The sequence below is a fragment of the Somniosus microcephalus genome, chromosome 12 (assembly GCF_052327205.1).
Source record: "Somniosus microcephalus isolate GS21.2 chromosome 12, FLI_Smic_1.0, whole genome shotgun sequence".
Lineage (NCBI taxonomy): Eukaryota > Metazoa > Chordata > Chondrichthyes > Squaliformes > Somniosidae > Somniosus > Somniosus microcephalus.
The window spans coordinates 73,643,309-73,670,794 of NC_140998.1; the positions used below are offsets into that span (position 1 = coordinate 73,643,309).

A 27,486-nucleotide genomic window follows, 5' to 3' on the forward strand; every position below is an offset into this window, starting at 1 on the left:
AGTGTTCAAGACCATGAAACATACTGGCTGTTGGTGTCAGTACTGATGGTTGTTGCTGGCACAAGCATTGCCATGAATAGAATAAAGTCCACAAAAAGTTAAATTTCTGATTTACGAGACTATAATTTGATCTCCGACTTTGATAGTTATAAACTACTTGAACTTTGCTCTCTGAACTTCAGATCAGATTGAAACTGCACGATTATAATAATTGCTTTATAATATAGTACAATCTTTATTGTCCGTGTTCCCATTAATTTTTGCGGTCAATGGGAGACCAGCTGGAGTTAGGGCTGCCAATGTTTTCTTCACTCATGCCCATTCTGCATCAGCTGGCAAGATCAGCTTATCTGGAGGTCAAAACTCTTCCTGCACCCATCATCATATTCTGCAGTGAGACCGAAGAAAGCCAGGTTAAAGTGCTCTCCAGATGACAGCCATATCCCATTAGGTACAAATATGAATGCTGAAGATGATATGTGCACCATGGTGCGATCAGCACTGTGAAGCTGACAACTTAATAGTTTTCCTTTTTAAATGTGCTCTGATGCCAGTAAGTGGAGCACATGTTAGATGTAACATCAGGTCACTGTACTAGTTGACATTGCATCCCCACTCAGCTCACAGGCATAGGAGCGTGTGTAGGAACGGAGGTTCCTAGCTGAAGAATTGAGATCGACGCAGAGAATCAAAAACAATGAAATTTAATGAACAAACGAAGTTAAACAGTAAACTGCTGGATACAATGCAAATAGGTCTGGTCTGGTTGAAAGCCTCTCTAGAACTGCTAGAAGGTTCCGAGCAGTCACATCATCACGTTCTTCCCGCGGTTGGGGGATCACGTGACGGGCGGCATGACGTCATCACGCGGAGTAAAGGAAAGAAGCCATAGTACAGTTAACAGATACATTAAAGGTGCAGCCCCCGGTTGCACTACATTGCTGTTAAAGGAATTATAAACAATTGTCCTGAATCCCCTGGTGGCTCCGCCACATACGCCCCCCCCCACCGCAGAATTGTCTTTAACAGAAAAGGTAAGACGAGAAGGGGGTCTGACGAGTCTGTCCGACCGACTGCGATACTCTGGCAACTGGAACGGAGCGCTAGAAGACGAACTGGCAGTTGGCCGTGGTTGGAATGGTGCCACAGGCGTAGAAGAAGTGGTGGCTGGCTGTGGCTGTACTGGACCGACGGTGGACGCCCACGACGAGGCGGTTGAGCAGTGACGACTGGCTCGCTCAGATCCAGATGAGCCGATTTTAACCGGTCGATGGAGATGTGGCCAGGCTTACCGCCGACGTCGACTGTGAAAGACTTGTCACCTGACGAGATGACGCGGAACAGACCAGTGTAAGGTGGTTTGAGCGGGTCTCTGTGAGCACCTTGACGAAAGAAAACTTATTCGGCACTCTTAAGCTCCACCGGGACATGGGAGCGCTGCAGGTCGTGATGAGACGTAGGCACTGGGATGAAATTCTTAGCCGCCTCTTGGTGGCTGATGAGCTGCGGACCAGGGTTCCGTGTGAGGAGGAAGAAAATCACCAGGAACTCTGAGTGGTTGGCCGTAAACCAGTTCTGCAGAAGAAGATTGCAGGTCGTCCTTAGGAGCCATGCGAAGACCCAGCAGCACCCAAGGGAGCCTGTCCACCCAACCAGTCCCACGAAGACTAGCACGCAGTGCAGCTTTAAGGGACCTGTGAAATCTCTCGCACAGACCGTTTGCCTGTGGATGATAGGCGGTGGTGCGATGAAGCTTGGTACCCAAACCCTGAGCTACGGCATTCCAAAGTTCCGAGGTAAATTGAGGTCCTCGGTCGGAGGAGATGTCGGCCGGTACCCCGAACCGAGCCACCCATGACGAGATGAAGGCTCTGGAAACGTGCGACGCTGTGGTGGCAACCAAAGGAATTGCCTCTGGCCACCGGGTGGTGCGGTCTACCACGGTGAGGAAATGCGTGAAACCACGAGAAGAAGGGAGAGGGCCAACCAGGTCCACGTGAACATGGTCAAAGCGACGCTCTGGAACTGGAAAAGTGGCCACTGGGGCCTTAACATGGTGTTGGATTTTGGACTTCTGGCAACTCACGCAGGTATTGGTCCAGTCACGGACGTCGAGATGCATACCTTTCCAGACGAACTTCTTTGCCATGAGTCGTTGTGAAGCCCTCATACCAGGGTGCGACAAACCATGGATTGCGTCGAAAACTCTCCTGCGCCATTCGACTGGTACAGTTGGTCGGGGGACTCCCATCGAGATGTCGCAAAGGAGTGTGGTCTCTGCGGCCTGAAAACTGACATCAGCCACTTGTAAGCTGGAAGGTGTGGTCCGGTATGCCTGCACTTCAGGGTGTGCCATCTGTTCTTCTGCCAAACCAACATAGTCGATTCCCAGGTGGACTGCGTGGACCGGGGCGCGGGAGAGACAATCCGCCACCAGGTTGTCCTTGCCAGACACATGTATGTCTGTTGTAAATTCTGACACGAATGTAAGATGACGTTGTTGCCGAGCTGACCATGGTTCCACTGTCTTGGCCATGGCAAACGTAAGTGGCTTGTGGTCTACGAAAGCCGTGAATGGGCGTCCTTCCAGTAAGAAGCGAAAATGGCGGATGGCCAGGAAAAGTGCCAACAACTCCCTATCAAAGGTACTGTATTTGCGTTCATTTTTTCGCAATTGGCGGCTGAAGAAAGCCAGTGGTTGCCACGTGCCGTTGACCAATTGCTCCTGCACTGCCCCGATGGCATAGTCAGATGCATCTGTGGTAAGGGCGATAGTTGCACCTGGAAGAGGATGGGCTAACATGGTCGCATCAGCCAAAGCGTCCTTAGTGTTGAGGAACGCCTGGTCCATCTGGGGTGTCCAGCCGATGGGGTCTTTACCCGATTTACCTTTTAGAGCCTCGTGCAATGGTTGCATTAACAGGGCCGCCTTGGGGACGAAACAATGATAAAAATTGACCATCCCCAGGAATTCCTGGAGAGCCCTGACAGTCTGAGGACGCGGGAACGAGGTAACTGCCTCCACCTTCGTAGCCAGCGGAATGGCGCCTTCTGAGGTGATTCTGTGTCCCAGAAAATCAATGCTTTGTAAGCCAAACTGGCACTTGGCTGGGTTGATAATAAGGCCATGCTGGCTGAGACGAGAAAAAAGGGTATGCAAGTGCGCAATGTGCTCTTTCTTGCTGGTACTGGCGATGAGGATGTCATTGAGGTAGACGAAGATGAACGGCAGATCGCGCAACACAGAATCCATGAGACGCTGGAAGGCTTGCGCTGCGTTCTTCAACCCAAGCGGCATACGAAGGAACTCAGAGCCCGAAAGGCGTGATGACAGCGGTTTTGAGGTCGTCCTGAGGATGAACAGGCACTTGATGATACCCCTGGACAAGGTCTACTTTGGAAAAGATGGAATTCCCTGCCAGGTGGGCCGAAAAATCCTGTGTGAGGAATCGGGTACCGATCTGGAGTAGTAGCTTCATTCAGGCGTCTGTAGTCGCCGCATGGTGGCCATCCGCCGCCTGGTTTAAGAACGATGTGTAATGGTGAAGACCAAGGACTATTTGATCGTCGAATAATTCCCAGGCGCTTCATGGTATGGAACTCCGCCTTTGCGGCTGCGAGTTTACCGGGTTCCAGCCTTCGAGCCCGTGCATAAACTGGGGATCCTGTCGTGGTAATGTGGTGCGCCACACCGTGCCTTGCGACTGAAGAAGAAGAAAAAGTGGGCCTGGTGAGCTCCGGAAACTCACCGAGAAGACGAGAGAACTCATCTGGAGATGGGACTGCACAAGCAACTGACCAAGACACAGTGGTGCTGTGGTGGCAGGGGACCGAATGAAAGGTGGCCGCGTTGATTAACCGGCAGTGCTGGACGTCGACGAGAAAACCATTGGCACAAAAAATCTGCACCAGGATGGCCTGTGAGACTTTCGCCGTGATGAACTCCCAAACGAAATGCTGGCCGCCAAAATCAACTGGACCCTACGCTTTCCGAACGTGCGGATGGCCGCACCATTGGCTGCCTCGAGGGAGGGACCGTGACCGCCGGATTGAAGATCGAGCTTCGACGCTGGTAGGATACTGCACTGGGAGCCAGTATCACCAGAGAAAACATCGACCTGACGGGGAGTCTGTGATATAAAGGAGTTTCCCTGCAGAACTGATGGCCATCACAACTCCGGCGTGTCCCTCAGGCCCTGTCGTCCTTCTCAGAAACCGCTGGTTTGAGGTAGGTTTTTTTTGGGGGGGAAAACTGCAGGGAGGACGGCAGCATCGGGCTTTCGCGCCAAAACGAGCGTGGTATGCACACCAGCCTGCTGGCGGAGGAGTCGGCTTCGCTCTTGTGGGGGATGGGCGCCTCGTGGCCGCACAACATTGTTGTGTGACGGTGAAAATTTTATCCGCTTCTGCAGCGAGTTCAGCACAGTCCGTGATCTTGGAATTGGCCAAGGCCGCCTGTACTGGCTCTGGCAACTGGCAGAGAAACAACTCCCGGAACAGAAAACATTCCGAGCCCAAGAGCGTGAGCATCTGGCTCATGAGCTCTGATGGCTTTGAGTCCCCGAGGCCGGGCATGGAGGTAAGTCTGCGAGCGCGCTCCGACTTGGACAGACCGAAAACCTGCAGTAACTGTGTTTTTAAAGCTTCGTACTTGCCATCGTCCGGAGGACTCCCGAGGAGGCTGACGACCCGCGAGGCCGTGGCGCTGTCGAGGGCGGAGACCACGTAATAATAATGGGTCGAATCCGCTACTACTCCCCGGATTGCAAATTGGGCTTCCGCCTGGAAAAACCACGCGGTTGGTTGTTGCTCCCAAAATTGCGGCAGTTTGAGGGTGACGGCGTTCATGTCCATGATGTAACTTCAACGAAAATTGTTCGAAGAAATCTGGGGCACCAATGTGGGAACGGAGGTTCCTAGCTGAAGAATTGAGATCGACGCAGAGAATCAAAAACAATGAAATTTAATGAACAAACGAAGTTAAACAGTAAACTGCTGGATACAATGCAAATAGGTCTGGTCTGGTTGAAAGCCTCTCTAGAACTGCTAGAAGGTTCCGAGCAGTCACATCATCACGTTCTTCCCGCTGTTGGGGGATCACGTGACGGGCGGCACGACGTCATCACGCGGAGTAAAGGAAAGAAGCTATAGTACAGTTAACAGATACATTAAAGGTGCAGCCCCCGGTTGCACTACATTGCTGTTAAAGGAATTATAAACAATTGTCCTGAATCCCCTGGTGGCTCCACCACACGTGCTTAAAAAAGGCAGCTCTCTATTGCTCTTAAGGTCAGCACCAGTGGTCTTGGCAGAAGATGCCACTGAGATCTTCTGAGTGTGTATTTTGTAGTACAATTGGCAATGCCCATATGACTTTATGCAATCTTTGACACCATCATTGGAGGTGAGTGCATACTGTCTTTAGCGCACTTTTTTTTCGGTAATTGGAGCACCACGTTTTGTTGTTGTTGGAGTATTTTTGTTTGGTTCTCCTGGGTCCAGTGGCTGAAGTGTTGTGCATCTGTGTGAGATCAGCAGTTCTAGTACCAGAATCTGTTATCTGTTGATGTCCGTTGTTGGACAATTAACATTCCATTGTAACTAAAAGGTTGCTGTTGTTCCAGGTTTCACTGACCATGTTGTGCCCTATTTTTACTTTTAGAAAATCTGCTTTGTTGTCATATCTCTCATTGGTATGATTAAACTGTACCTAGTAAAATAATGCGCAATGGATCTCAATATTTATACAGTATGCAATAGTGTTAAATGTACATTATCAATAACTTAAAACTGAAAGATAAAATATATTTGTACAAATGTCCAGTTTTTGGTAATTCTTAAGCACCTCCTATAAACCCCTCTCCTTTGACCACTCACCCTCATCTCAAACAACAAATGTAAGAAACTTATGAATTTCTTTGTCACCAGAAAAAGACTAACTGTTTAGCTGCCTCTGTTGCTTCATCTTTCCCAAAAAGCTAAACCTTACTCCAGGCCCTCCATACCCTAGTCCTGAAACACCGTATCTCTAGCTTCTCTTCCATCTCCCCACATGCCTTTTCCGAACATGTCGCGTCCATAAGGCCCAGCTTCTTTATCCTTGGCCCCATTCCCACAAAACTGCTAACCACTCAGCTTCCCTTCCTCACCCCCATTTCATAACAACTCTTGTCATCCTATTTAAATCAAGGTTGTTGCTGTTGATGCTGGCGCAGCAACGGTAGTAGTATTAGCAAGCTGTATCAATGCATCATTGGAACTGGAGGCGTAAAATCCAGAAAATAGGTACAATAGTAGTGGCGGAGAGAGAGATGGGAAGCATTTATTCAAAAACCTATGATATTCAAGAAATTCATTTGTATTTATTTATTCTTCTCCATAGATAATTCCAAGGAGATACCAAGAAGTGAGCAGGAAATTAATGGAAACATTCCAGATTATAAAGACTTTGGAGAAAAATCTCTCTATTCATTTCGAAGAGAGCCCAGCTACTTTGAAATTCCAACAAAAGAATTTCAACAGCCATCCAAGTCTCCAGACTGCGAGGTTCATGAAATACCAACAAAGGATACAGATACAATACCGTCCCCTCGAGTTCAGAGTCGTCATGCTTCTTTTACTATTGAATTTGATGACTGTACCCCAGGCAAAATGAAAATAAAGGATCATGTGACCAAATTTCCCTTGCGACAGAGAAAGGCTCAACAGGTAGAAAAAGTACCTGTACACGGGGATGTACTGTCAGCAGAAAATAAAGTAGTTGACTGGCTGGTTCAGAATGATCCAAGCCTAATGTTGAAAAGGCAGGCCGCAAGGAATATATACAGCACCAAGAGTGATCACCAGGTTCACATAAAGACTCTTAAAGGTATTTTATGCCTTTTCTTATGTTGGATCTTCATGGGAGATTAAAATTCAAAATACCTTGCTATCAAATACCAATAGGATTTTTGTTTTTAAGAAGGCTCTTAATTTTTACCAAAAATGTTATTACAATCAACACCCACTTTCAATGCAGGTGTTCTCCCAGTTGTCTACTGTAACTTCGGCGGAAAATTGGCAGAAACCCCAGAGAAATTGTGTAAATGGCTGTTTACGCTGTTTGTCCAACATTTCCGCCAAAGTTATGGAGAACCCCCATGGAAATTCAACCCCTATGTATTTTAAAAAGAGGCATTTTATCAACTTAGAGAATCTGTGTTACATCTTTGTATTTTTTAACCTAGTAGTGTTGGTTTTGTTTGACAACTCAGTTTGTCAGGTATGTTTAGCTACTATTGCTAAATTACACATTCTCACGGAAGGTGGCTCAACAAGGAAACAACACCATATTGATGAAGTTGAGCAACAGAGAAGGTGCCAAATTTGTCCCACTGCAAAAAAGAGGTAAACTGTACAACTACAGTTGAGACCAAATAAATGTTACTAACCCTCTCTTATGCCACATTAAGTAAAGGTGATTAGTGAGCAACTGGGATAGGGATTTTCTACCTGTTAATGCTGTTCAGACAATAGATAGATTGATTATTGAGCTAGAAAGACTAAATGCCCAAGAATTACAACAGAAAACCTGTCACTCTATGTGAAACACAACAAGTAGCATTATTATTTGTCAGTTTGGCTTTGTTGAGTCCTCAAAAATATTTCCTATTTTCACTCATTGTTTGGTGAAACTCTGTTTTTGGAGTATGTTTAGCTACTACAGCTGAATTTCACATTCCCACAGAAGGTGGCTAAGTAGGCCAAGTGCCTTAGAGTGTCCAGGTTCACAAAAGGAGTATGGTAAATAAGGCTCTCCCATAAAGAAAGCTGTTCCAAACCTCAACTTTTATTTTATGTAAATTATGTTCTGTTTCAGCCAATTAGGTCAGATGATATCAAGCTCCTGAGTTGGAAAACCACCACTGTGCATATTTGTCGATTGTCATTGACCACTCTTACCTAATATGATATCAGGGCAGAAGAGTTATTTGGATTTCGCTGCAGCTGTGCAGTTTATTGGAGCCAGTTCTGGGTCCTAATTAAATTGGTCCCCTTTTAAACTGCTCCTAAATTGGGGTGTGAGGTTTCCGTTCAGGTTGCAATCAGGAAAATGCGCTGGACACTGCACCGGTTTTGCTGAGATGAAGTTTCTGCTGAAACTCATTAGCTTAAACCCAAACAAAAGCTGCCATGAATCAACGTTGTAATCGATTTAATGGCGGGAACAGGGCATTCTTCAGCATCACAAAGGGGAGGGGGATTGCCAGGCAATGGGCCATTCTCCAACTGACTGATTTACTTTTTAATTGGCTTCAATTAACTGCTGGTCACTGCTATCTTCAGTTAAGTACTTTACTGCAGCAGAGCAGAATGTATTTGTGTGGCTTCAATTGACTGCTGGTCACAGGTCTTATGTACCAAGGGCAGATCAATTGACTAGATCATTTGATCAGATGAATTTACCAACAAATTTAAAGTAATAACGATGGATTAATGGTAAATGGATGCCTGTCCGCCCGAGATTCTGAGCACAAAGTGAATGATTGCCCCCGAGCGGGCGCAATCGGCGGAAACTCGCCATTCCAACCTGGGGAACTGCTTGTGGCGAAGGGACTTTTGAAGCAGTAAAAAAAGACCACGGAAACTCTAGTGTGAAGTGCTTATGGCACAATTCACATGTTTAAAATTCCATTATCTTTTGCGCTATTTAATTTCATTCTTCTGTTAACTGGGTGGAAATTATGTGGAAACTCCACGCCTGGGTGTGTATGGTATGGGGAGGAGAATAATTGAAGAAAAAGGCACTATTCACTAAAGATGTGGTAATATTCTTTGTAAGATTAATTTCTTCTCAGCATACCAGTTTTCCCAGCTTTTTCCTCTTTGGACCTTCATCTACATGCCCTCTTTATGCAGTCCTATGTTTGCGCATCTCATTTTGGTAGCTGTTATGTTTTACTTTATTCGAGATTATTCTTTTAAGTATCCTATACTTTTGAACTGAGGACGTCAAATATTTTTGTTTGAACAACAAAAAATATATCTTAAAATAGCTTCTCCTATTAACTGGGTACTTTAATTGTTTTTCTTTACCATTATTAGGTTGCAGACATGAAGATGGTACACAAAGTGATTCAGAGGATCAAGTTGCATCGAAGCAGCAGGTAAAAGCAGACTCTTCTCTGGATTCACCTCCAGGGCAATTCCAGATTGACAGTGATGAAACCGCCAAACTGTGTCTGCTCCAACATGCCCCACAAGATATGCCCATGGGCCAACATGCCCCACAAGACATGCCCATGGGCCAACAAGCTTTTATTATTGAATTCTTTGATGATGATAATCCTCGTAAACGTAGAGCACATTCTTTCACTCAAAATGCAAATGCCATGCATACTGATTCTTATATTGCTCTTAGAGCTAAACTAGAAAAACGTAAAAGTACTTCAACATGTGAAAAAGTTACAGTACAGCAGGCCCAGTCTTTGGTGCAAGTGAACAAACCTACTACTGGTTCATCGCCTCCCCAAAGGTCTAGTTCACTAAAGAGAGAAAAGACTGAAGAACGATTAGGCACCTCTGCTACTTCAAGCTCCAAAGGTTTACTTCGGAGTTTTGGGAGTGTGGGGCGAAAGAGTAAACTCAGCCAGGAGTTTGCTGCTGAACTGTTGAAAGAAACGACTAAAAGTATTATCGATGTAGAAAAACCTCCAAACACTGTCCCTGTGACAATTGCGCATGTGACAGTGGCACCTACTGTACCAGAGGCACCAGTATCATCTTCAACAACTTCAACAAAACCAACCTCCAAACAGGGTGATCCAACAAAACCAACCTCCAAACAGGGTGATCCAACAAAACCAACCTCCAAACAGGGTGATCAAGACAGTCTAAGTGATACAGGCACATACACCATTGAAACAGATACACAGGACAAAGAGGTTGAAGAAGCCCGTAAAATGATAGACCAGGTAAGAAACGTAAATGCATTTAAATATATCACCTTGGTGAGTTGCTGCAGTACATACTGCTGCCACATGTCTGGAGCAAAGCTATGACTAGGTAGTGAGCCGAGTGATTCTGGCAGAACTCGAACTGAGCATATGATCTACTGAAGTGTTTCATGATCCTAAATGTGGTGAGAGAGGTTATTGTATCCATACACCAATGTGACTTAATTATTCCTGGTTATCCTGCTATGTGCTTTGGAATTGCTGGTTAAAAGCATTTGGAAATGGACATTTGTAATGAACTCCAACTTCTGTGGCTTTATGATGTTCCACTCCAGTGACATGACCAATGAGGAATACTGCCCATGAGCCACTTTTTGGGCTCACTGAGTAATCCCATTAATAGCCATTTTGTGCTGTACATCATACCCACTTAGGAAGTGGATTTAGACTGTCACAAACTGATACGGGGACTGGTTAGCATTTACAGATAACTTTAATTCATTTATTTTTTTGCTTGTTCTCTGGATGTGGGTAACGGTGGAAATGCCACATTTATCATTTATCTCAGTTCCTGGTGGGCTGCGTTCTTTAACCGCTGCAGTCCTTGTGGTAATGGTGCTCCCACAATGGTGGTAGATAGGGAAAGCAGGATTTTGACTGAGCAATAATGAAGAATAGGTCATATTTGTTCAAGTCAGGATGGTGTGCCACTTGGACGACAAGTGATGATCTTCCCATGATGTCACTGTTTTTGCCCCTTTTTAGTAGAGTTCACAGGGCTGGGAAATGTTGAAGTAACCTTGGTGAGTTGCTGCAGTACGTACTGCTGCCACATGTCTGGAGCAAAGCTATGACTAGGTAATGAGCTGAGTAATTCTGGCAGAACTCAAACTGAGCATTGGTGAACAGCCTACTGGTGAATAGGTGGTGCTTTATGGCACTTTCTTTGATTCGGGATAGATTCAGACCTGGATCTCAGATGAAAGGGCACATTTTTATTTTCTCTGCTTTTCCTTTGGCGTCTCCCTGTACCATATACCTTCTCCAGTGTAGATGAGTGGTTGAAGACCCTTCCAATGCTGCTCTGTAATCAGTTGCTAGTTTTTTTTACAATTTTTTCTACTCTTCCCTGTCTCCTCCCCCCCCCCCCCCCCCCACCCCACCCCAGGAGGATTGAGCATTGCCCCAAGGACAACATGACTAAGATCAGAAACTTGAATTTGGGAAATTGCAGGCTTCAACTCGTGTCCTCCTGTTTCATGGCACATCATTTTCAAGGTTCAGCATACTGATACTCTGTGCTGTCTGAATCATGTCATTTGTAGTAATCCAATATTTGTAGCAATTCAGAAGAACTTTTTGTTCTGCTGACAACTGCATGGGGCAGAAAAGGCTCAATGGATTCTGAAAATTACAGTATTTGTTGATCACTGCTTGTACAGCTGTGCATGTACAGTACAGTGAAGCTTAAATAATCTTCTCTGCATTGGCTTCTTGCTCTCTGTTCGTTAGTCAGTTTCCTTCACCAGCTGTTTATTTCAGAGTTTTCTAAAATTGAAAATGTGCATTAATTAAAAATAATTCCGAGATACAATGTGACTCTGTCTGGGTAATCAGATAATTAAAACTGGATCACCCAATGAACACAAATGGCATGAATTAACTACAGCAATAGATACAATTACACGACACAACAGCAGTGGTAAAGTATGGCTTCATACAGCAAAGCCAAACGGGGTTGTCTGTCTGATACCATTTGTATACTGAGAATTTGAATTTGTTCTTTGTTTTCAGTTGTGGAGCACAAGTCCAACATTTTAATTTTGACTTCTTCACACCCCTCCCAAAAAAGCTGCACACAACAAAAAATAAACAGTGTGTTCATTTTTTCAGGCACTATAAGCAGAGTGGTGATGCATAACCGACCAGGAATGGGGAAAGTTAGCAAGATTTCATTCTCTGGTCACATTTCACTACCAAGTAGCAATTAAATGTCCATTTTTGGAGGATATTATGAAGTATCTGGTCTCTTCATTCACCCACCTGTGTGTAGGACTCCATGGTGTTTTGTCCTGAAGGGAACAAGTGGAAAAAGTTACTTTAAAAACAGTTGCAGCACCTTATCAAAGCATTAGTTCTCCATTTATATTTACAAAGATGTAGCAAAGCCTGGTGCTCTGATAACCATTTAAGCCTAAATTTGTAAAGTATTCTTTTGCAGATGGAATTAGTTGAAGACAAAAACTTGAGCATAGTTGACTATCCAGTGCAAACCCTTCCATCGATAGAAGCATTGTGGAAGTATGTCTGAGAATTTAATGGTAGATTGTCATTGGGCAGAATTGTCTGAGGACAGTGATTATAAAGTAACAACGGCAAATTGTTGAAAAATAATACCATGACAATTTTAGCCATAGAACTTGTAGAGTATCTCGAGACCATGACACATTTTAAATTTACGAGACATGATTTCACCATGTAACTGCTGGCTCTGAAATAACTGGTTAATGAGATTGTATATTTTATAATGCCATAAAACTTTTGCAACCCAAAACTGTTGCTCTGACCAGTAGCTCGAATATTTATTTCAACTTGAACTTAGAAGTTAATCGTAGAAATAAAGTTGTGGGAGTTCCAGAAATGGGTGCCATGCAAATTTATTAAGTTTATTGTATGTAGATGTATCTCCTAAAAGTGAACATTCTACCTCTGTTCTTAATGGTTGATTTTATCTATGTGTCTACTGTGTTACAATTTTGCTTGTTTGAATAGCTAAGTGGCTTACTAATTCATTTTTATTTATTTTTTTATTTCTAACCAGGTGTTTGGTGTTTTTGAATCACCTGACTTTTCTGGAATTAACTCTGAAATTTATAGACCTGTAATATGTGATGACAGTTCCCCTACACTAAGGGATGAGCATAATGTGTGTAACCAGAATACTAGCACTGTTTACCAGCAAAAGCCTTCATTACAGGCGTATCACACTACAACAATTAGTGGCTCAGATACTGTGGCACAGGTAATGGATAATAAAATGACTATTATTGCAATACTTCGTTTTTAGGTATCTAGCCATTAAACTAATGGTGGTTACTGTGTAGCAATTGGATGGGGAGCTAACAATGATTTCAGAGACCAATGCATCTATCCATCTAATGTAGTAAACGTTTTATGTACAACATCTATTCGCAGTGTTTACAGGAAAGTCACATCATGCTGTTGCCATTATGACTAGGTGTTATGTCTGGGTATTGGGTTCCCTGGACAACATATATCTTTCAACCACTACCATCAAAACAGATTAATTGGTCATTTATCTCATTTGCTGTTTGTAGGATCTTGTGTGCAAATTGAATGTCTGTTTGCCTACAAAACAACAACAGCAACCTACATTTATATAGACTCTTTAGTGTAGGAAAATGTCCCAAGAAACATCACAAAGGTACAATTTTAAAAAATGGAGCCAAAGGACAAGATATTAGGGTGGGTGAGTAAAAGCTTGGTCAAAAAGGTGGGTTTTCTTCTAGAAGGAAAGGTAGAGGGGGTTAGGCAGGGAATTCCAGAGCATGGGGGTCTAGACGGCCTCCAGTGGCTGGGGGGGAATACACAAGATATTAGAATCAGAGGCACTTAGTGTTCTGGGGGAACGGTAGGTCAACGAAGACGGGTGATTGGTAAGCAGGAGTCGGTGCGGGATAGTATATGGACAGAGTTTTGGATGATTTGAAGTTTATGGAGTGTAGATGAAGGAAGGACGGCCAAGAGTGAATAGTCATGTCTGTAGGTGAAGGTTTCAGCAACAGATGGGCCAAGGTAAATATGCAAGCGGTGATGATACAGAGATGGAAGTAGGCAATCTTTGTGATGGAGAAGATGTGGAGTTGGAAACTCTGCTAGGTGCTAGACATTGAGATTGTGAGCAGTCTGGTTCACGCAGTGAATATACTTCTAATGTAATTAACTTGCTGTGAAACAAAATAAATCATTTTTCTTTCCATTTCTCTTTCCTTCTCTCCCCTTTTTCCCCTTTCTTTCTCTCGCTCCCTTTTTTCTTTTTATTTCTCTTTCTCTCCCCCTCTTTTTTCTCTCTTTTTCTTTACCTCTGGTAAAGTTTAAATTTTCTACATTATTAAATTGTACTTCTCTTTCAGTCCTCCCAGCTCCTGTGATTTTTTTTTTTTGCATCTACAAGGTACTGTAGCTGGCACTAAGCTTCATAGAGTTACCCCTCACATATTTTTCTTCCCCTAAAAGAAAAAAGTAAGACTTGCATTTATATAGCACCTTTCATGACCACTGGACATCCCAAAGCGCTTTACAGCCAGTGAAGTACTTTTTGAAGTGCAGTCACTGTTGTAATGTAGGAAACGAGGCAGCCAATTTGCACACAGCAAGGTTCCACAAACAGCAATATGATAATGACCAGACGATCTGTTTTAGTGATGTTGATGAGGGAGGAATATCGGCCAGGACACCGGGGATAACTCCCCTGCTCCTCTTCAAAATAGTGCCATGGGATCTTTTACGTCCACCTGAGGGAGCAGACGGGGCCTCGGTTTAGCATCTGACCCGAAAGACGGCACTTCCAACAGTGCAGTGCTCCCTCAGTACTGTACTGGGGAGTGTCAGCCTGGATTTTTGTGCTCAAGTCTTTGGAGTGGGACTCGAACCCACAACCTTCTGACGGTCCTTGCCACATCTTTCCCCCTCCTCCCAGTGCCCACTGGTTGAAAATGTGACCTCCTACATCTTGCCACCTCCAATACCACTGAATGCTCCTTCTTACTGCCCCTCGTTTCAGAACCCAAGCTCCCCATTCCCGCTCACATCTAGTGCTCCTCATTGACTCCCATCTACCTGGAATGTTTGTGCCTTTTCTGTGCTCTCACCTAACCTCTTGTTTATGCCAATGCTGTGGAACCTCCACCAAAACCCTCAGCTGCTCATTAACATGGAAAAGTGCAGCTCAAGCAAATTTCCTGAATTTACTTCAGTTCTTAACAAGCTGCAAAGTTATGCCTAAAATTTTAGGTGCAACAGGGATCCAAAGGTATTTTTCTGGAGTTTTATGACGATTTTTGTTTCTATGTATGCGATTTAAAAAAAAAAAAAAATTAAAAAAAATTCTCTTCACCTACAATGTATTTTCTGTATCTTTGAATGCATCGTTATGGCATCCGAATCATTTGCATTAAAACTTGAAAAGGTTCCACAATTGCATTTTCTTAAACATGTTGTGGCTAATGTGCATAAATAATGATTAGCTTCAAATTTTAATTTTCATGCATGGAGCGACTGGAAGCAGGAATATGGCATAAATTTGGTACTTTCCTTGAGTCCCAATCGTTTATGCTGATTTCTACTTGTTTTGCGCTTTTTTTTAACATTATGGTGTATGCTCAGGAATTTTCTGGAAATCTAGCCAATAGGAAATTCTGGGCCCAGCATGGATGAGAATTTGATGTAATTTCAAATGCCTTTTTCTTATGCCAAGCTTTGTATAGATACATTCAGTGTATGTTTTGCATTCTCTTTTGGTAAACTCCAGATGCGTCCAGTAGGTCCTGTATCCCATGGAACGCAAAAATGGGTCTCTAGATGGGCAAGTCTTGCTGATGGCTATAATGGTTCTGGACCAGTTAGTGGATTGCATGACCTTCAAGGGAGTGAGTATTAAATGCAGTGGTATCTTAGATAAAGTTGTAATGTATGGCAGGATTATTTTGTTCTGACATTTCACGTGTTAATTTTTTTTGAAGATGGAGCTGTGGTTGATATTGGAACTTATGTCAAGAGTATAGAAACTCTAGATTCAGATGCAGCATCAACGACAAGCCAGTCATCACGAAAACGTCGGACACTTCCACAGTTGCCACCGAGTGAAAAGCTTGATAGTCCAAAATCAAAAGATTTCCTTCAGCAGCGTTCTCCCCCCAGCACTGAATCAATAAAGAAGCTAGAACTGGAATTGCGTTCTTTTCCACAGAGTCATGAGAAATTGTATATACGTGAAGACAAAGACTTGGAGCCTGATAGTTTGAGTGATGATAAATCTGATGATTCTTCACATGTTGCAAAAGGGAAGGGTAAAAAATGTAGAATTTCAAAGGTCACCAGAAGATTACATCAAGAGCAGACGTGGAATGATCATGTAAAGTCTGACAGATCTGAGCCTGGGCACCGAGTAACAGATGCAAGCACACAAAGTACAACCAAAGAGTTTCCAGCTCCGACTAGCACTGTATGCTTCTCAGAGCATGATCTGAAATCATCTTCCTATAGCACTACAAAAGAAAAAAGAGAGTTGGAAAGCCCTTCAAAACAAACTTCAGTAACTAAAGTAATGTCAGCAAACTTTGAAAGAAAGACAAAGGAACGAGAGTTTAGCTCAAAATCAGCTATTGTATCGTCCGCCACAAGATGGTCATCTGCCCCAGATACTAACCAGACTGTTGCAGGAAACACAGATGGAATCTACTCCACAGGTAAAATGGCTCAAGTAACTAATGGGAGTCCCTCACAAGAAAGAAAGAAGACTTTTACAAAAGATTCTCGTACACCTGTTATCAGACGAGAAAGTTTTACTAAAGACAGGCCAAGTATTGATAATGCAGTCAATAAAGTTCCTAATATTTCAAGCCAGCCATCCTTTAAAGATCATGCAAGAGGCTCCTACAGTGCAGATTGCACTGAGGATACACACCTCATTCTGAAGGATACTGAAGCTGCAATGGCAGCCTTAGAGGCAAAACTTCAGTCTCAAGATCGTCATTTTAGTCAACAAGAAAGTAATTCCTATGTCCAAGGTGACTCCTTCTCTGGGGAATCAGATAATGACACAACAAGTTCTGTAAGCTTGAAAAGTAAAAATGTCACGAGTTCTGTACGGAAACAGAAGAGCTTTAGCAGTGTACACAAAGGGAAATCAGCTCCATCAGTTCAAGACCATCCTCAGCAAGCCAATGCTCGGGAAAGACTGACAGAGAAGCGCAGAGCCCAGCTTTCAGATACAACCAGCAAACCAGAATACAGCAGGCGCTTTCAGCTGAAACGCAGCACAGGATCTCGTGGCTCCACAGACTTTACAGATGATGAGAGATCCTCCAGCCTTCCATATTTACCAATCACCGATGTACTCTCTTCTGATCAGGAGCACTCTCAGACCAGTAAACCTCTGCTACGTAAAAAGTTTTCTAGTTCTGTACGCACAAAAGAGGATTCGAGCAAGGCGGCAAAATCTTGTGTACAAACAACACTGACCCGTTCAAACAGCCTTTCAACACCCAGGCCAACCAGAGCATCTCTGCTGCGCCGAGCTCGCCTTGGAGATACATCAGATAACGAAAGCGCTGATGTGGACAAGGCTTCATTGGCTTCGGAACTATCCACGACAAGTTCAACTTCTTCAAAGCAGCCAACAGATAAGAAGTTATCACGGCTTGACCTGCTAGCTTTGCCACGGAAACGAGCAGGTTCACTCACTGTAAATAGTGACACAGAAACTTCAGCGATAAGAAGCAGTTTTAGTGCAAGAAGCATTGATGTAACTTCTACCAGTCGTAAGTCGTCTAGTATTGATGCTAAAGCTGCATCTAGAAAAAGTACTGGAAGTACAGTAAAACAGACATCACGAGTCCGTGCTGGTGGTGCAAAATCCACTTCTAGTGAGTATACATTAAAAGAACATCTAGTACATCATTACTGTGGCAAACTATTCCAAAAGTGAACACATAACAAAGAATTGTTAATTGTTGTAGAAGCTTTTAAATGAAAATGTAAGTTTCAATTTTCTAAAGTTAGATCTTTGTAACGTGTAAGTTAAACAAATGTTTTCCTTAGTGCACCATTAGTGTCCATTAGTGTGACTTCTTCCATCCGGTTACTTCTATCTCCCTTTTATTTTTCCCAGTCCTTCTTGGGCCCTTTTTCCTCACTCACCCAGTAATACCCCTTTTCATTTCTCCCCCCTCTGATACTTTGCCATCCCAGGTTTGAATCCCCTTTGAATAAGCCCACAACTACTCTGTGCCTCTTTCAACATTCTCCAAAGGACTTACCAAGGTATTGGGCCACTGCTTAACTGTTCCATCCTCCTCCCTCTTGCTGATGCCCCCACCCAGTGGTGCTGGGGGCTAATCTCACCAGCCTCCTTCCTGTCATGCTCACCCATCCACCACTGACCCCTTGGACTTTGCCAGTGGATCAGCAATCATTGCCTCTCTCCACATTCTCCTCCAGAATATTCATTCATTCATGAACAAGGCCATTGTTTTCCACAACCTAATTATGGATGAGTGTATTAACTCATCGATGGTCTATCTCCCTGCTGAAGCCTCACCGCCTGGCTGTAATTTCTACCACCTGCCCTGCCCAAACTGTCCCTGTGGCACTTATCACCAAGTCATAGATTGGTATTTTATAGGTGGCAATCATGGCTCAGTGGTAGCACTCTCACCTGAGTCAGAAGGTTGTGGGTTCAAGTCCCACTCCAGAGATTTGAGCACAAAATTTAGGCTGACATTCCAATGCAGTACTGAGTGAAACATCAAATGAGACGTTAAACCGAGGCCCCGTCTGCCCCTTCAGGTGGTAAAGATCCCATGGCACTATTTCGAAGAAGAGCAGGGAAATTCTCTCTCTTTGTCTCAACCAACATCATTTAAATAATTCCATTCCTCTCGCCTCTCTTTCATAATCCTTGTTATCTGCTGCACACTGAATTTTTCTCTTGATAATCCTCCTTTTCTGCCTCCTCTGAATTCATTTAGCTCCTATCCTCCCTAAACATCAGCTTCCATATAAACTCTCTCATCGTCCACATTCCTCTATCCTCTTCCAACCCTACTTCCTTCTGTGTCCACCCGTAGAAAAATATCTAACCGCCCAACCCAAGTAGCTTACAAATGTACTTTCACACTCGGCTGCCTAGATTTTAGCGCTCCATTTGCCACAATCCCTCTGCAGTTGTTGATTTCCTCATCTATTCACTCGCCTCCACCTTTGATATCCTTGTCGCCAGCAAAAGCTTCATTGTGTCTCATCTGTCATTTTCGCCATTTTCGTTCCCTCAAGTCCAAGGGGCGCAGACTTGAGCGTCTCTAGCTTAACCATCCATCACCAGATCAATTAACAGATCAATGTGAAACTTAAAGCCCCATATGATAAACCTCTCAATTTTATGGACAGAAAAGGCTTGCATTCTATTAATGTGCAGCTAGTGTAAGATGCCAATCATTTTATTCTGAATGAATGCCCAATACCTTAAAAGCTATTATGACACTTTCATTGTGCAACAATCTACCATACCAGCTCCCATGACTTGGAGCAATGTATCAGGATGGTTGCTCAGTGATCAGGGCTTTTCTGTGCAGCAGTGGCTGATGTCACCAGTAATCTACAGACAAAGGGGGGAAGAACAGATATACTGAGGCTCATGCAATTACAAGAAGTGTCATTGAACAGATTATAGGCATTCTCAAGTCTCATTTTGGGTGCCTGGATAAAGATGGGCAATACAGCCCAGTGAGGGTCTCCAAAAGCTTTGTAGCTTGCTGTGTACTGCATAATATCGCAATGAAGAAAGGCTTGCTTGTTCCAGAAGCTGAAGGGGTTCATGAGGAAGCTGGGGTGTGGGGTGGGCAGGAGTGCCTCCGTCCTCAAAGCATGGAGAATGTGCACAGGATGGGAAGTAGCTCAGGACAGCCAGAAAACAGAGGACACGCCTTATCAACTGTGCTTTCAATGAATAAAGGTTGAAATATCAAATAAAGGTACATGACACCTGCCTGTTCTTCCCCAACACCTTCAGAGTCCCTCACTGACAAAAACCTCTGCCATTTTTCTTCATAAAACAGAAATCCAAAGGTCCCCTGTCATCATCCTACTCCTAAAAGATTGCAAGCATACACCGAAATGAACTTGTAACTCTGTGCTTGAACCATATTTGCTTTCCATAACAATATTCACCCTAACTACAACTACTTCTTGATATCATGTCTACCCTTTGTCAGTTAACTTGCTTGCTTGAGCTCCTAATCCAGTACTTCTACGAGGTGCTTCTTGTGTCCGATGAGGTTGAGTGGTGGGTGGCTGTGATGGTTCCACTGGAGCCTTCGAGGCCTGAGGTGATTCTTGTCTCGGAGAACAACCACCTGTCTCAGAGGAACCAGCTTTCAACAGCCTTTCTCTTGAAGTGGCAAGGGGTGCTGGGCCCATATTTGAAGTTCTCTCATGCAAGCTTCAGAGAGGGCCTTAAAGAAGCAGGCTCAATGCCACTCTGGAGAGGCAGTGACATCTGTGACTACTCCTTGCAACGTGCTGGTCACAGGCTCAGAAGTGCTACTGGTCAATAGCATTACAGACCGATTATATTCCCACTCAGATCTTGGAAGTTCTGAGCAAGTGTGGTGCTCAGGGTGATCCTCGAGGTGCATGAAGGCTGTATGTGTGGTTGAGATTGTGGATTGGCAACAACGCCTTGACTTGCAATGGCCACCCTTGAGAGGTGATGAACCTCTTCCTGCATTGTTTGGCAGTTCTTGGGATGGTGGAGATGACAGCTTCTGCCACTTGCCTCCAGAAGCCTGAACAACACTTTCTCAGAGCTTCCTACTTTTTATTCCCAACGAGGAGGAAAATGCAGGTACTTGTCTGCTAACCTGCCAAAGGGAGGAGAATCCAGCCCTTGGTGTCTTTATTTGCCCTTGGCAATCATTATGCCTGGCTACTTACTGATTGCAGGAAATGTAGGCAAATACATGTTGACATATCATGTTTCAGGATCTAGCATTAGAAATGCAGTTGAATTGTGTACCGAATCAGCAGCCCTGTCCCCTTGTGAAGACTTAAACACTGTTTTAAGCAAGTACACGTGGGCCTGCCTTTTTGGGATAAGTTCTTGAGCATGAGACCAGTATAGGCATAGAGTATTACTTATTCTATTTCGATGAATGCTACACTAAATCTTAATGCAACTTTTCTGAGAGGCCCTACACATTGTGTATAGTGCGTCAGTACACCAGAGTGGTAGGATACATTTACACAGTTGGGTCATGTAGCAAGTTAATGTTCTCAGCTAGGCTGTAAGAGGAGTGTTATTAAATATCTGCTTACAGAGAGGGATGATTGAAAGATGAATAAATCTTGAGCAGTCAATTCCAGAGTACAGTCAGAAGTGGCTTTTGGAAAGGTTGTTTTAATAGGCCTCTCAATTGCAGAATGGTATGTCGGACAGATGAATCTAAAGGAGTAATAACAAGAAATTCCAAAGATATTCTGAATTCTGTAATTATTTTCTAGTATAATAATTGATATAGCAGCATATAAACTTTATGCAGCAATTGGTTCTATCTTTACAGTATCCTTTGAATAAAATAGGTGTGAACTGAAAGTCATTGTTAGCAGTTGTCTTGCTAAAGGCTTACATTTTTATTTCACTCGCTTCTAAGTTCTAATTCTATTACATTACTATATAACAGAATGTATTATAATATCTGGTATACTAACAAAAATCAAACTGTAACAAAGTCTATTTACTATTAACACTTAATTTGGTGGCGAGTTCATGGGATTCTTTTACTACAGAAACTCACTGTGGGGTGTTTATTGAGCATGATGAAAGTTATGTTTTGTTTTTTCTTACACTAATGTACATTAAATCCTCTGGCTGTTTTATAACCAGGTTCCTACAGAATGGAGATTTAAAAATTGGCCTCATGCTTCAAAAACAATGTCATTTTTAAGTTTGTCTTAAATGCAGATTTACTTCCTGACTGCCTTAAATTGCTGGTCAGATGCTTAAATGGGAGGTTTTTTTTAAACTAGTTTTCTGTTTTCAAATTGAAGTAACACTGCATTGGTCTGGGAGGGGGAGTGGGGGGGGGGGGGGGGAAGAGAGAGTTGTATCTCTATGTGCAACTATATAAAGTACCAGACAGTAATTACATCACTGGCCCACTCTGTGGCTATTGAGCATCACAGTTGGTTCAGATGCATGTCGTGAAGTATTGGGAATACATTTTCATGCATTGAATGTCATTGTAAAGCTTTGACCTCCAATTTGGCAGAGATCTGGTTTGTTGCAATGAAAAGCTGAAGCTTGTTATAGGAACAGGAGTAGACCATTCCGCCCCTCAAGCCTGTTCTGCCATTCAATGAGATCATGGCTGATCTGTATCCTAACTCCATCCACCTGCCTTGGCTCCATATTCCTTAATAACCGTGGCTAACAAAAATCTATCGATCTCAGATTTAAAATGATTAATTGAGCTAGCATCTACTGCTTATTGTGGGAGAGAGTGCCACACTTCCACTACCCTTTGCGTGAAGAAGTGTTTCCTAACTTCTAATTGCCTGGCTCTGATTTTAAGGTTATGTCCTCTTGTCTTAGATTCCTCCACTAGTGGAAAAAGTTACTCTCTATCTACCTCATCAATTCCTTTTAAAATCCTACAAGCCTCAATCAAATCACCCCTTAAGCTTCTTCTATATTCCAGGGAATACAAGCCTAGTTTATGTAATCTCTCCTCATAACCTAATCCTTGGAGCCCTAGTATCATTCTGGTGAATCTGTGGTATGCAGAACTGTACACAGTACTCCAGATGTAGTCTGGTTGGGGATTTCTATAGTTGCAGCAAAACTTCTTCCCCTTTATATTCTAGCCCTCCAGTTATAAAGGCTAACAGTCCATTAGCCTTTTTGATTAATTTTGTACCTGACTACTACATTATAGTGATGTGTACATGGACCCCTAAACCTCTTGGGACTGCCACTGTTCCTAGCTTTTCACCATTTAAAAAAACTACTCGGATCTCTCCTTTTTATGATGCAGCAGAGTTCTGTTTCTAAGGCCAAGGGCTCGAGCTTCTTTCATATGCCAGTGATGATGAATGGAACAGCATTGCTAGTATAGTCATGTTTCTGAATGGGAAAATTCATTTTACAGGACTTTCAGAAAGAAGCATAATTACCTGTTTTTAAAAGGTCACTGCTCAATTCCTGATATGTGAGCACTGACCTCTGCTCCAAGTTTCTGAACAATCTCCCTTTGTAGGAATCGTGTGTTTTGTTTTGAATCTTGGGTTGTTCTACCTCTTGCTTTTATTCTTTTATTACCTTTCTCTTTGTTTGAAACTAATTCTTTTGCAAGACTCAAGATGGAGACAACAAACTTCAGATTACACTTCTACTTCAGAGGAGGAGTATAACTCAAATCACACTTCTCCTAAACACAACCGCTTACATGCTTCAACAGCCACACACAGCAATAGAGCCCAGTCTTCCAGTTCAGGAAGAACAAGACAAAATGTGGATGATGATGAAGATCCGTACGAAAACTGGACTACACACAGCGCAGAAATTGCAAGGTATTGTAGAATTGTGCTTTGTACTATAGAACATTAGACTAAAAACCAAGCGGTTAAGCAGATCATTTTGGTTTCATACTTGATGTGTTTTTCTCCCTCTCTTTGGTCTTGCTCATTACCACGCACCATTCTGAAGTCAAGACCACAGGCTCCTGCTCCTGGCCTGCCATTAACATTGCTGTTGATTCAGCTGCTAAAAGATGCACACAGTGCCTTGTGCTATGATGTCTTCCTCTTAGAGGAAATAAGAACATAAATAGCAGGAGTAAGCCATTTGGCCCTTCGCGCCTGCTCCGCCATTCAATAAGATCATGGCTGATCTCTCTCAACTCCACTTTCCTGCACTATCCCCATATCCCTTGATTCCCTTAATATTCAAAAATCTGTCGATCTCTGTCTTGAATATACTCAACGACTGAGCCTCTACAGCCCTCTGGGGTAGAGAATTCCAAAGATTCACCACCCTCTGATTGAAGACATTTCTCCTCATCTCAGTCCTAAATGGCCGACCCCTTATTCTGAGACTGTGACCACTGGTTTTAGACTACCTAGCCAGGGGAAACATCCTCCCTGTATCTACCCTGCCAAGCCCTGTAAGAATTTTGTATGTTTCAATGAGATCACCTCTCATTCTTCTAAACTCCAGAGAATATAGGCCTAGTCTACTCAATCTCTCAAAGGACAATTCCCCCATCCCAGGAACCAGTCTGGTGAACTTTTGTTGCACTCCCACTGGCAAGTACAGGAAACTCTCTGGTATCCAGCACCGATGGGACCGGGATGGTGCCGGTTGATTAAAAATTCCGGATGACGGAGAGGGTTATCTACCAAGGCTATTTTTAACAAACAAAGAGTCAGACTCCTGTTATTGAGGTGTTCGGACTTCTGACAGTGCCAAGAAGCCGAGTAGTGGCAGTTTGGAGAACTACCCACACTGACTAACTCAGCCACCGTGGGAGACTCGGACTCTGCAACATTTCCGGTTATTGAGGTGTTTTCGGAGTATGAATTTTGCCGGTTAATAGAGAAATCCGGATATTTAGGTGCCGTTTAAACGAGAGTTTCCTGTATATCCTTCCTTGGGTAAGGAGACCAAAACTGTACACAGTACTCCAGGTGTGGTCTCACCAGGGCCCTATATAATTGCAGTAAGATGTCTTTACTCTTATACTCAAATCCTCTTGTAATAAAGGCCAACATACCATTTGCTTTCCTAATTGCTTGCTGTACCTGCATGTTAACTTTCAGTGATTCGTGTGCAAGGACACCCAGGTCCCTCTGAACACCAACATTTCCCAATCTCTCACCATTTAAAAAATACTCTGCTTTTCTATTTTTCCTACCAAAGTGGATATCTTCACATTTCTCCACATTATATTCCATTTGCCATGTTCTTGCCCACTCACTTAGCCTGTCTATATCCCCTTGAAGCCTCCTTGCATCCTCCTCACAACTTACATTCCCACCCAGCTTTGTATCATCAGCAAACTTGGATATATTACATTTGGTCCCCTCATCCAAATCATTGATATAGATTGTGAGTAGCTGAGGCCCAAGCACTGATCCTTGCGGTACCCCACTAGTTACAGCCTGCCAACCTAACTCTCTGTTTTCTGTCCGTTAACCAATCCTCAATCCATGCTAGTATATTGCCCCCAATCCCATGAGCCCTAATTTTGTTTAATAACCTCTTGTGTGGCACCTTATCGAGTGCCTTCTGAAAATCCAAATACACCACATCCACTGGTTCCCCCTTATCTATTCTGCTAGTTACAACCTCAAAAAATTTGTCAAACACAATTTCCCTTTCATAAATCCGTGTTGACTCTGCCCAATCCTATTATTATTTTCGAAGTGCCCTGTTACCACGTCCTTAATAATAGATTCTAACATTTTCCCTACTACTGATGTCAGGCTAACTAGTCTGTCTTTCCCCGTTTTCTCTCTCCCTCCTTAAATATAAGAAATCACACAACACCAGGTTATAGTCCCAACAGTTTTATTTGAAATCGCAAGCTTTCGGAGCGCTGCTCCTTCGTCCGGTGAAGTGGAGAGATGCATAAAGACACAGCTTATATAGTCAGAGAATAATGCCAGATGATTACAGGTAATCTTTCAAACTGCCATTTGTCACACCTCGGCAGAGAGATAATCACAACAATCAAAGGTGTGAATGGCGTCCAAACAGGTCAGTCAGGAAAACATTACATCAAAGAACAATGAGGTGGGGTCACAAGGGGTCAAATGTTGCAGATGCTGGGGTCTGTATGAAAAACAAAAAACAGACAAAAAAACATTTTTTTTGCTGGAAATCACAGCAGGCCCGGCCGCATCTGTGTAGAGAGAACAAGCCAACGACGACTCGAGTCTGGATGACCCTACGTCAGGTGGGGTTACATGTAGTGTGACATGAACCCAAGATCCCGGTTGAGGCCATCCTCATGAGTGCGGAACTTGGCTATCAGTTTCTGCTCTACGATTTTGCGTTGTCGTGTCTCTCAAAGGCCGCCTTGGAGAATGCTTACTCGAAGATCGGAGGCTGAATGTCCTTGACTGCTGCAGTATTCCCCGACTGGGTAACTATGCTCAAGCTGTCAGGAGATGCATCAACACCCGATTCATCAGCCGCACTCGCGAGACAGTCCAGAATGTCACCCGAGCACAACGCAACACCATCCACCCCAGTCCAACACCAGCATCTCCACACCATGCCTCCTTAAATAGTGGGGTTACATTTGCTACCTTTCAATCCACGGGAACCATTCTAGAATCTATGGAATTTTGGAAAATGACAACCAATGCATCCACTATCTCCATAGCCACCTCTTTCAAAACCCTAGGATGCAGGCCATCAGATCCAGGGGATTTATCGGCTTTCAGTCCGATAATATCTTTCAGTTCCTCATTCTAGCTAGACCCTTGGTACTCCATTATTTCCAGGAAGTTTTTGCATCTTCTGTGAAGACAGACACAAAGTATTTGTTTAATTTCTCTGCCATTTCCTTATTCCCCATTATAATTTCTCCTGTCTCGGCCTGTAAGCGACCCACATTTACTTTTGCTAATCTTTTCCTTTTTACATACCTATAGAAGCTTTTACAATCTGATTTTATGTCTCTCGCTAGTTTACTCTCATATTCTAGTTTCCCTTTCTTTATCAATTTCTTGATCCTCCTTTGCTGAATTCTAAAATCCTCCCAATCCTCCGGCTTACTACTCTTTTTGGCAGCATTATTATTATTTTTTTTTTTAATTCATTGATGGGATGTGGGCGTCGCTGGCTAGGCCTGCATTTAGTGCCCATCCCTAATTGCCCTTGAGAAGATGGTGGTGAGCTGCCTTCTTGAACCGCTGCAGTCCATATGGTGTAGGTACACCCACAATGCTGTTAGGAAGGGAGTTCCAGGATTTTGGCCCAGCGACAGTGAAGGAATGGCGATACAGGTCCAAGTCAGGATGGTGTGTGGCTTGGAGGGGAACTTGTTCATTTATGTCTGCGCTATTAATGTTCCCATGCGTCTGCTGCCCATGTCCTTCTAAGTGGTAGAGGTCGTGGGTTTGGAAGGTGCTGTTGAAGGAGCTTTGGCGAGTTGCTGCAGTGCATCTTGTAGATGGTACACACTGCAGCCACAGTGCGCCGGTGGTGGAGGGAGTGAATGTTGAAGGTGGTGGATGGAGTGCCAATCAAGCGGGCTGCTTTATCCTGAATGGTGTCGAGCTTCTTGAGTGTTGTTGGAGCTGCACTCATCCAGGCAAGTGGAGAGTATTCCATCACACTCCTGACTTGTGCCTCGTAGATGGTGGAAAGGCTTTGGGGAGTCAGGAGGTGAGACACTCGCCGCAGAATTCCCAGCCTCTGGCCTGCTCTTGTAGCCACAGTATTTATATGGCTGGTCCAGTTCAGTTTCTGATCAATGGTAACCCCCAGGATGTTGATAGTGGGGGGTTCAGCGATGGTAATGCCATTGAATGTCAAGGGGAGATATTATAAGCCTCTTCCTTCGATCTGATACTGTCTTTAACTTCTCTTGTTAGCCACAGTTGGACCACTTTTCCTGTGGGGTTTTTGTGCCTTAAAGGAATGTATATTTGTTGTAAATTATGTATTAATTCTTTAACTGTCATACTTTTTATTTCCCAATCTACCTTAGCCAACTCTCCCCTCATACCTACGTAGTTTGCT

At 43.6% G+C, this 27,486-nt stretch overlaps 1 protein-coding gene across 3 annotated transcripts in view; it reads left to right on the plus strand.

Annotated features, from left to right (window-relative positions):
* The window catches only part of LOC147109304 (centrosomal protein of 170 kDa protein B-like), an 87,725-nt gene that overhangs the window by 38,883 nt on the left and 21,356 nt on the right, over positions 1 to 27,486 (plus strand). For all 3 annotated transcript variants that reach the window (XM_086003119.1, XM_086003118.1, XM_086003120.1), the window contains exons 8-13: positions 6,383 to 6,868; positions 9,085 to 9,953; positions 12,757 to 12,957; positions 15,487 to 15,604; positions 15,698 to 17,602; positions 23,087 to 23,303. In XM_086003119.1, coding sequence (XP_085859245.1) covers positions 6,383 to 6,868; positions 9,085 to 9,953; positions 12,757 to 12,957; positions 15,487 to 15,604; positions 15,698 to 17,602; positions 23,087 to 23,303 — 3,796 coding nt within the window. The remainder of the gene's footprint in view (positions 1 to 6,382; positions 6,869 to 9,084; positions 9,954 to 12,756; positions 12,958 to 15,486; positions 15,605 to 15,697; positions 17,603 to 23,086; positions 23,304 to 27,486) is intronic.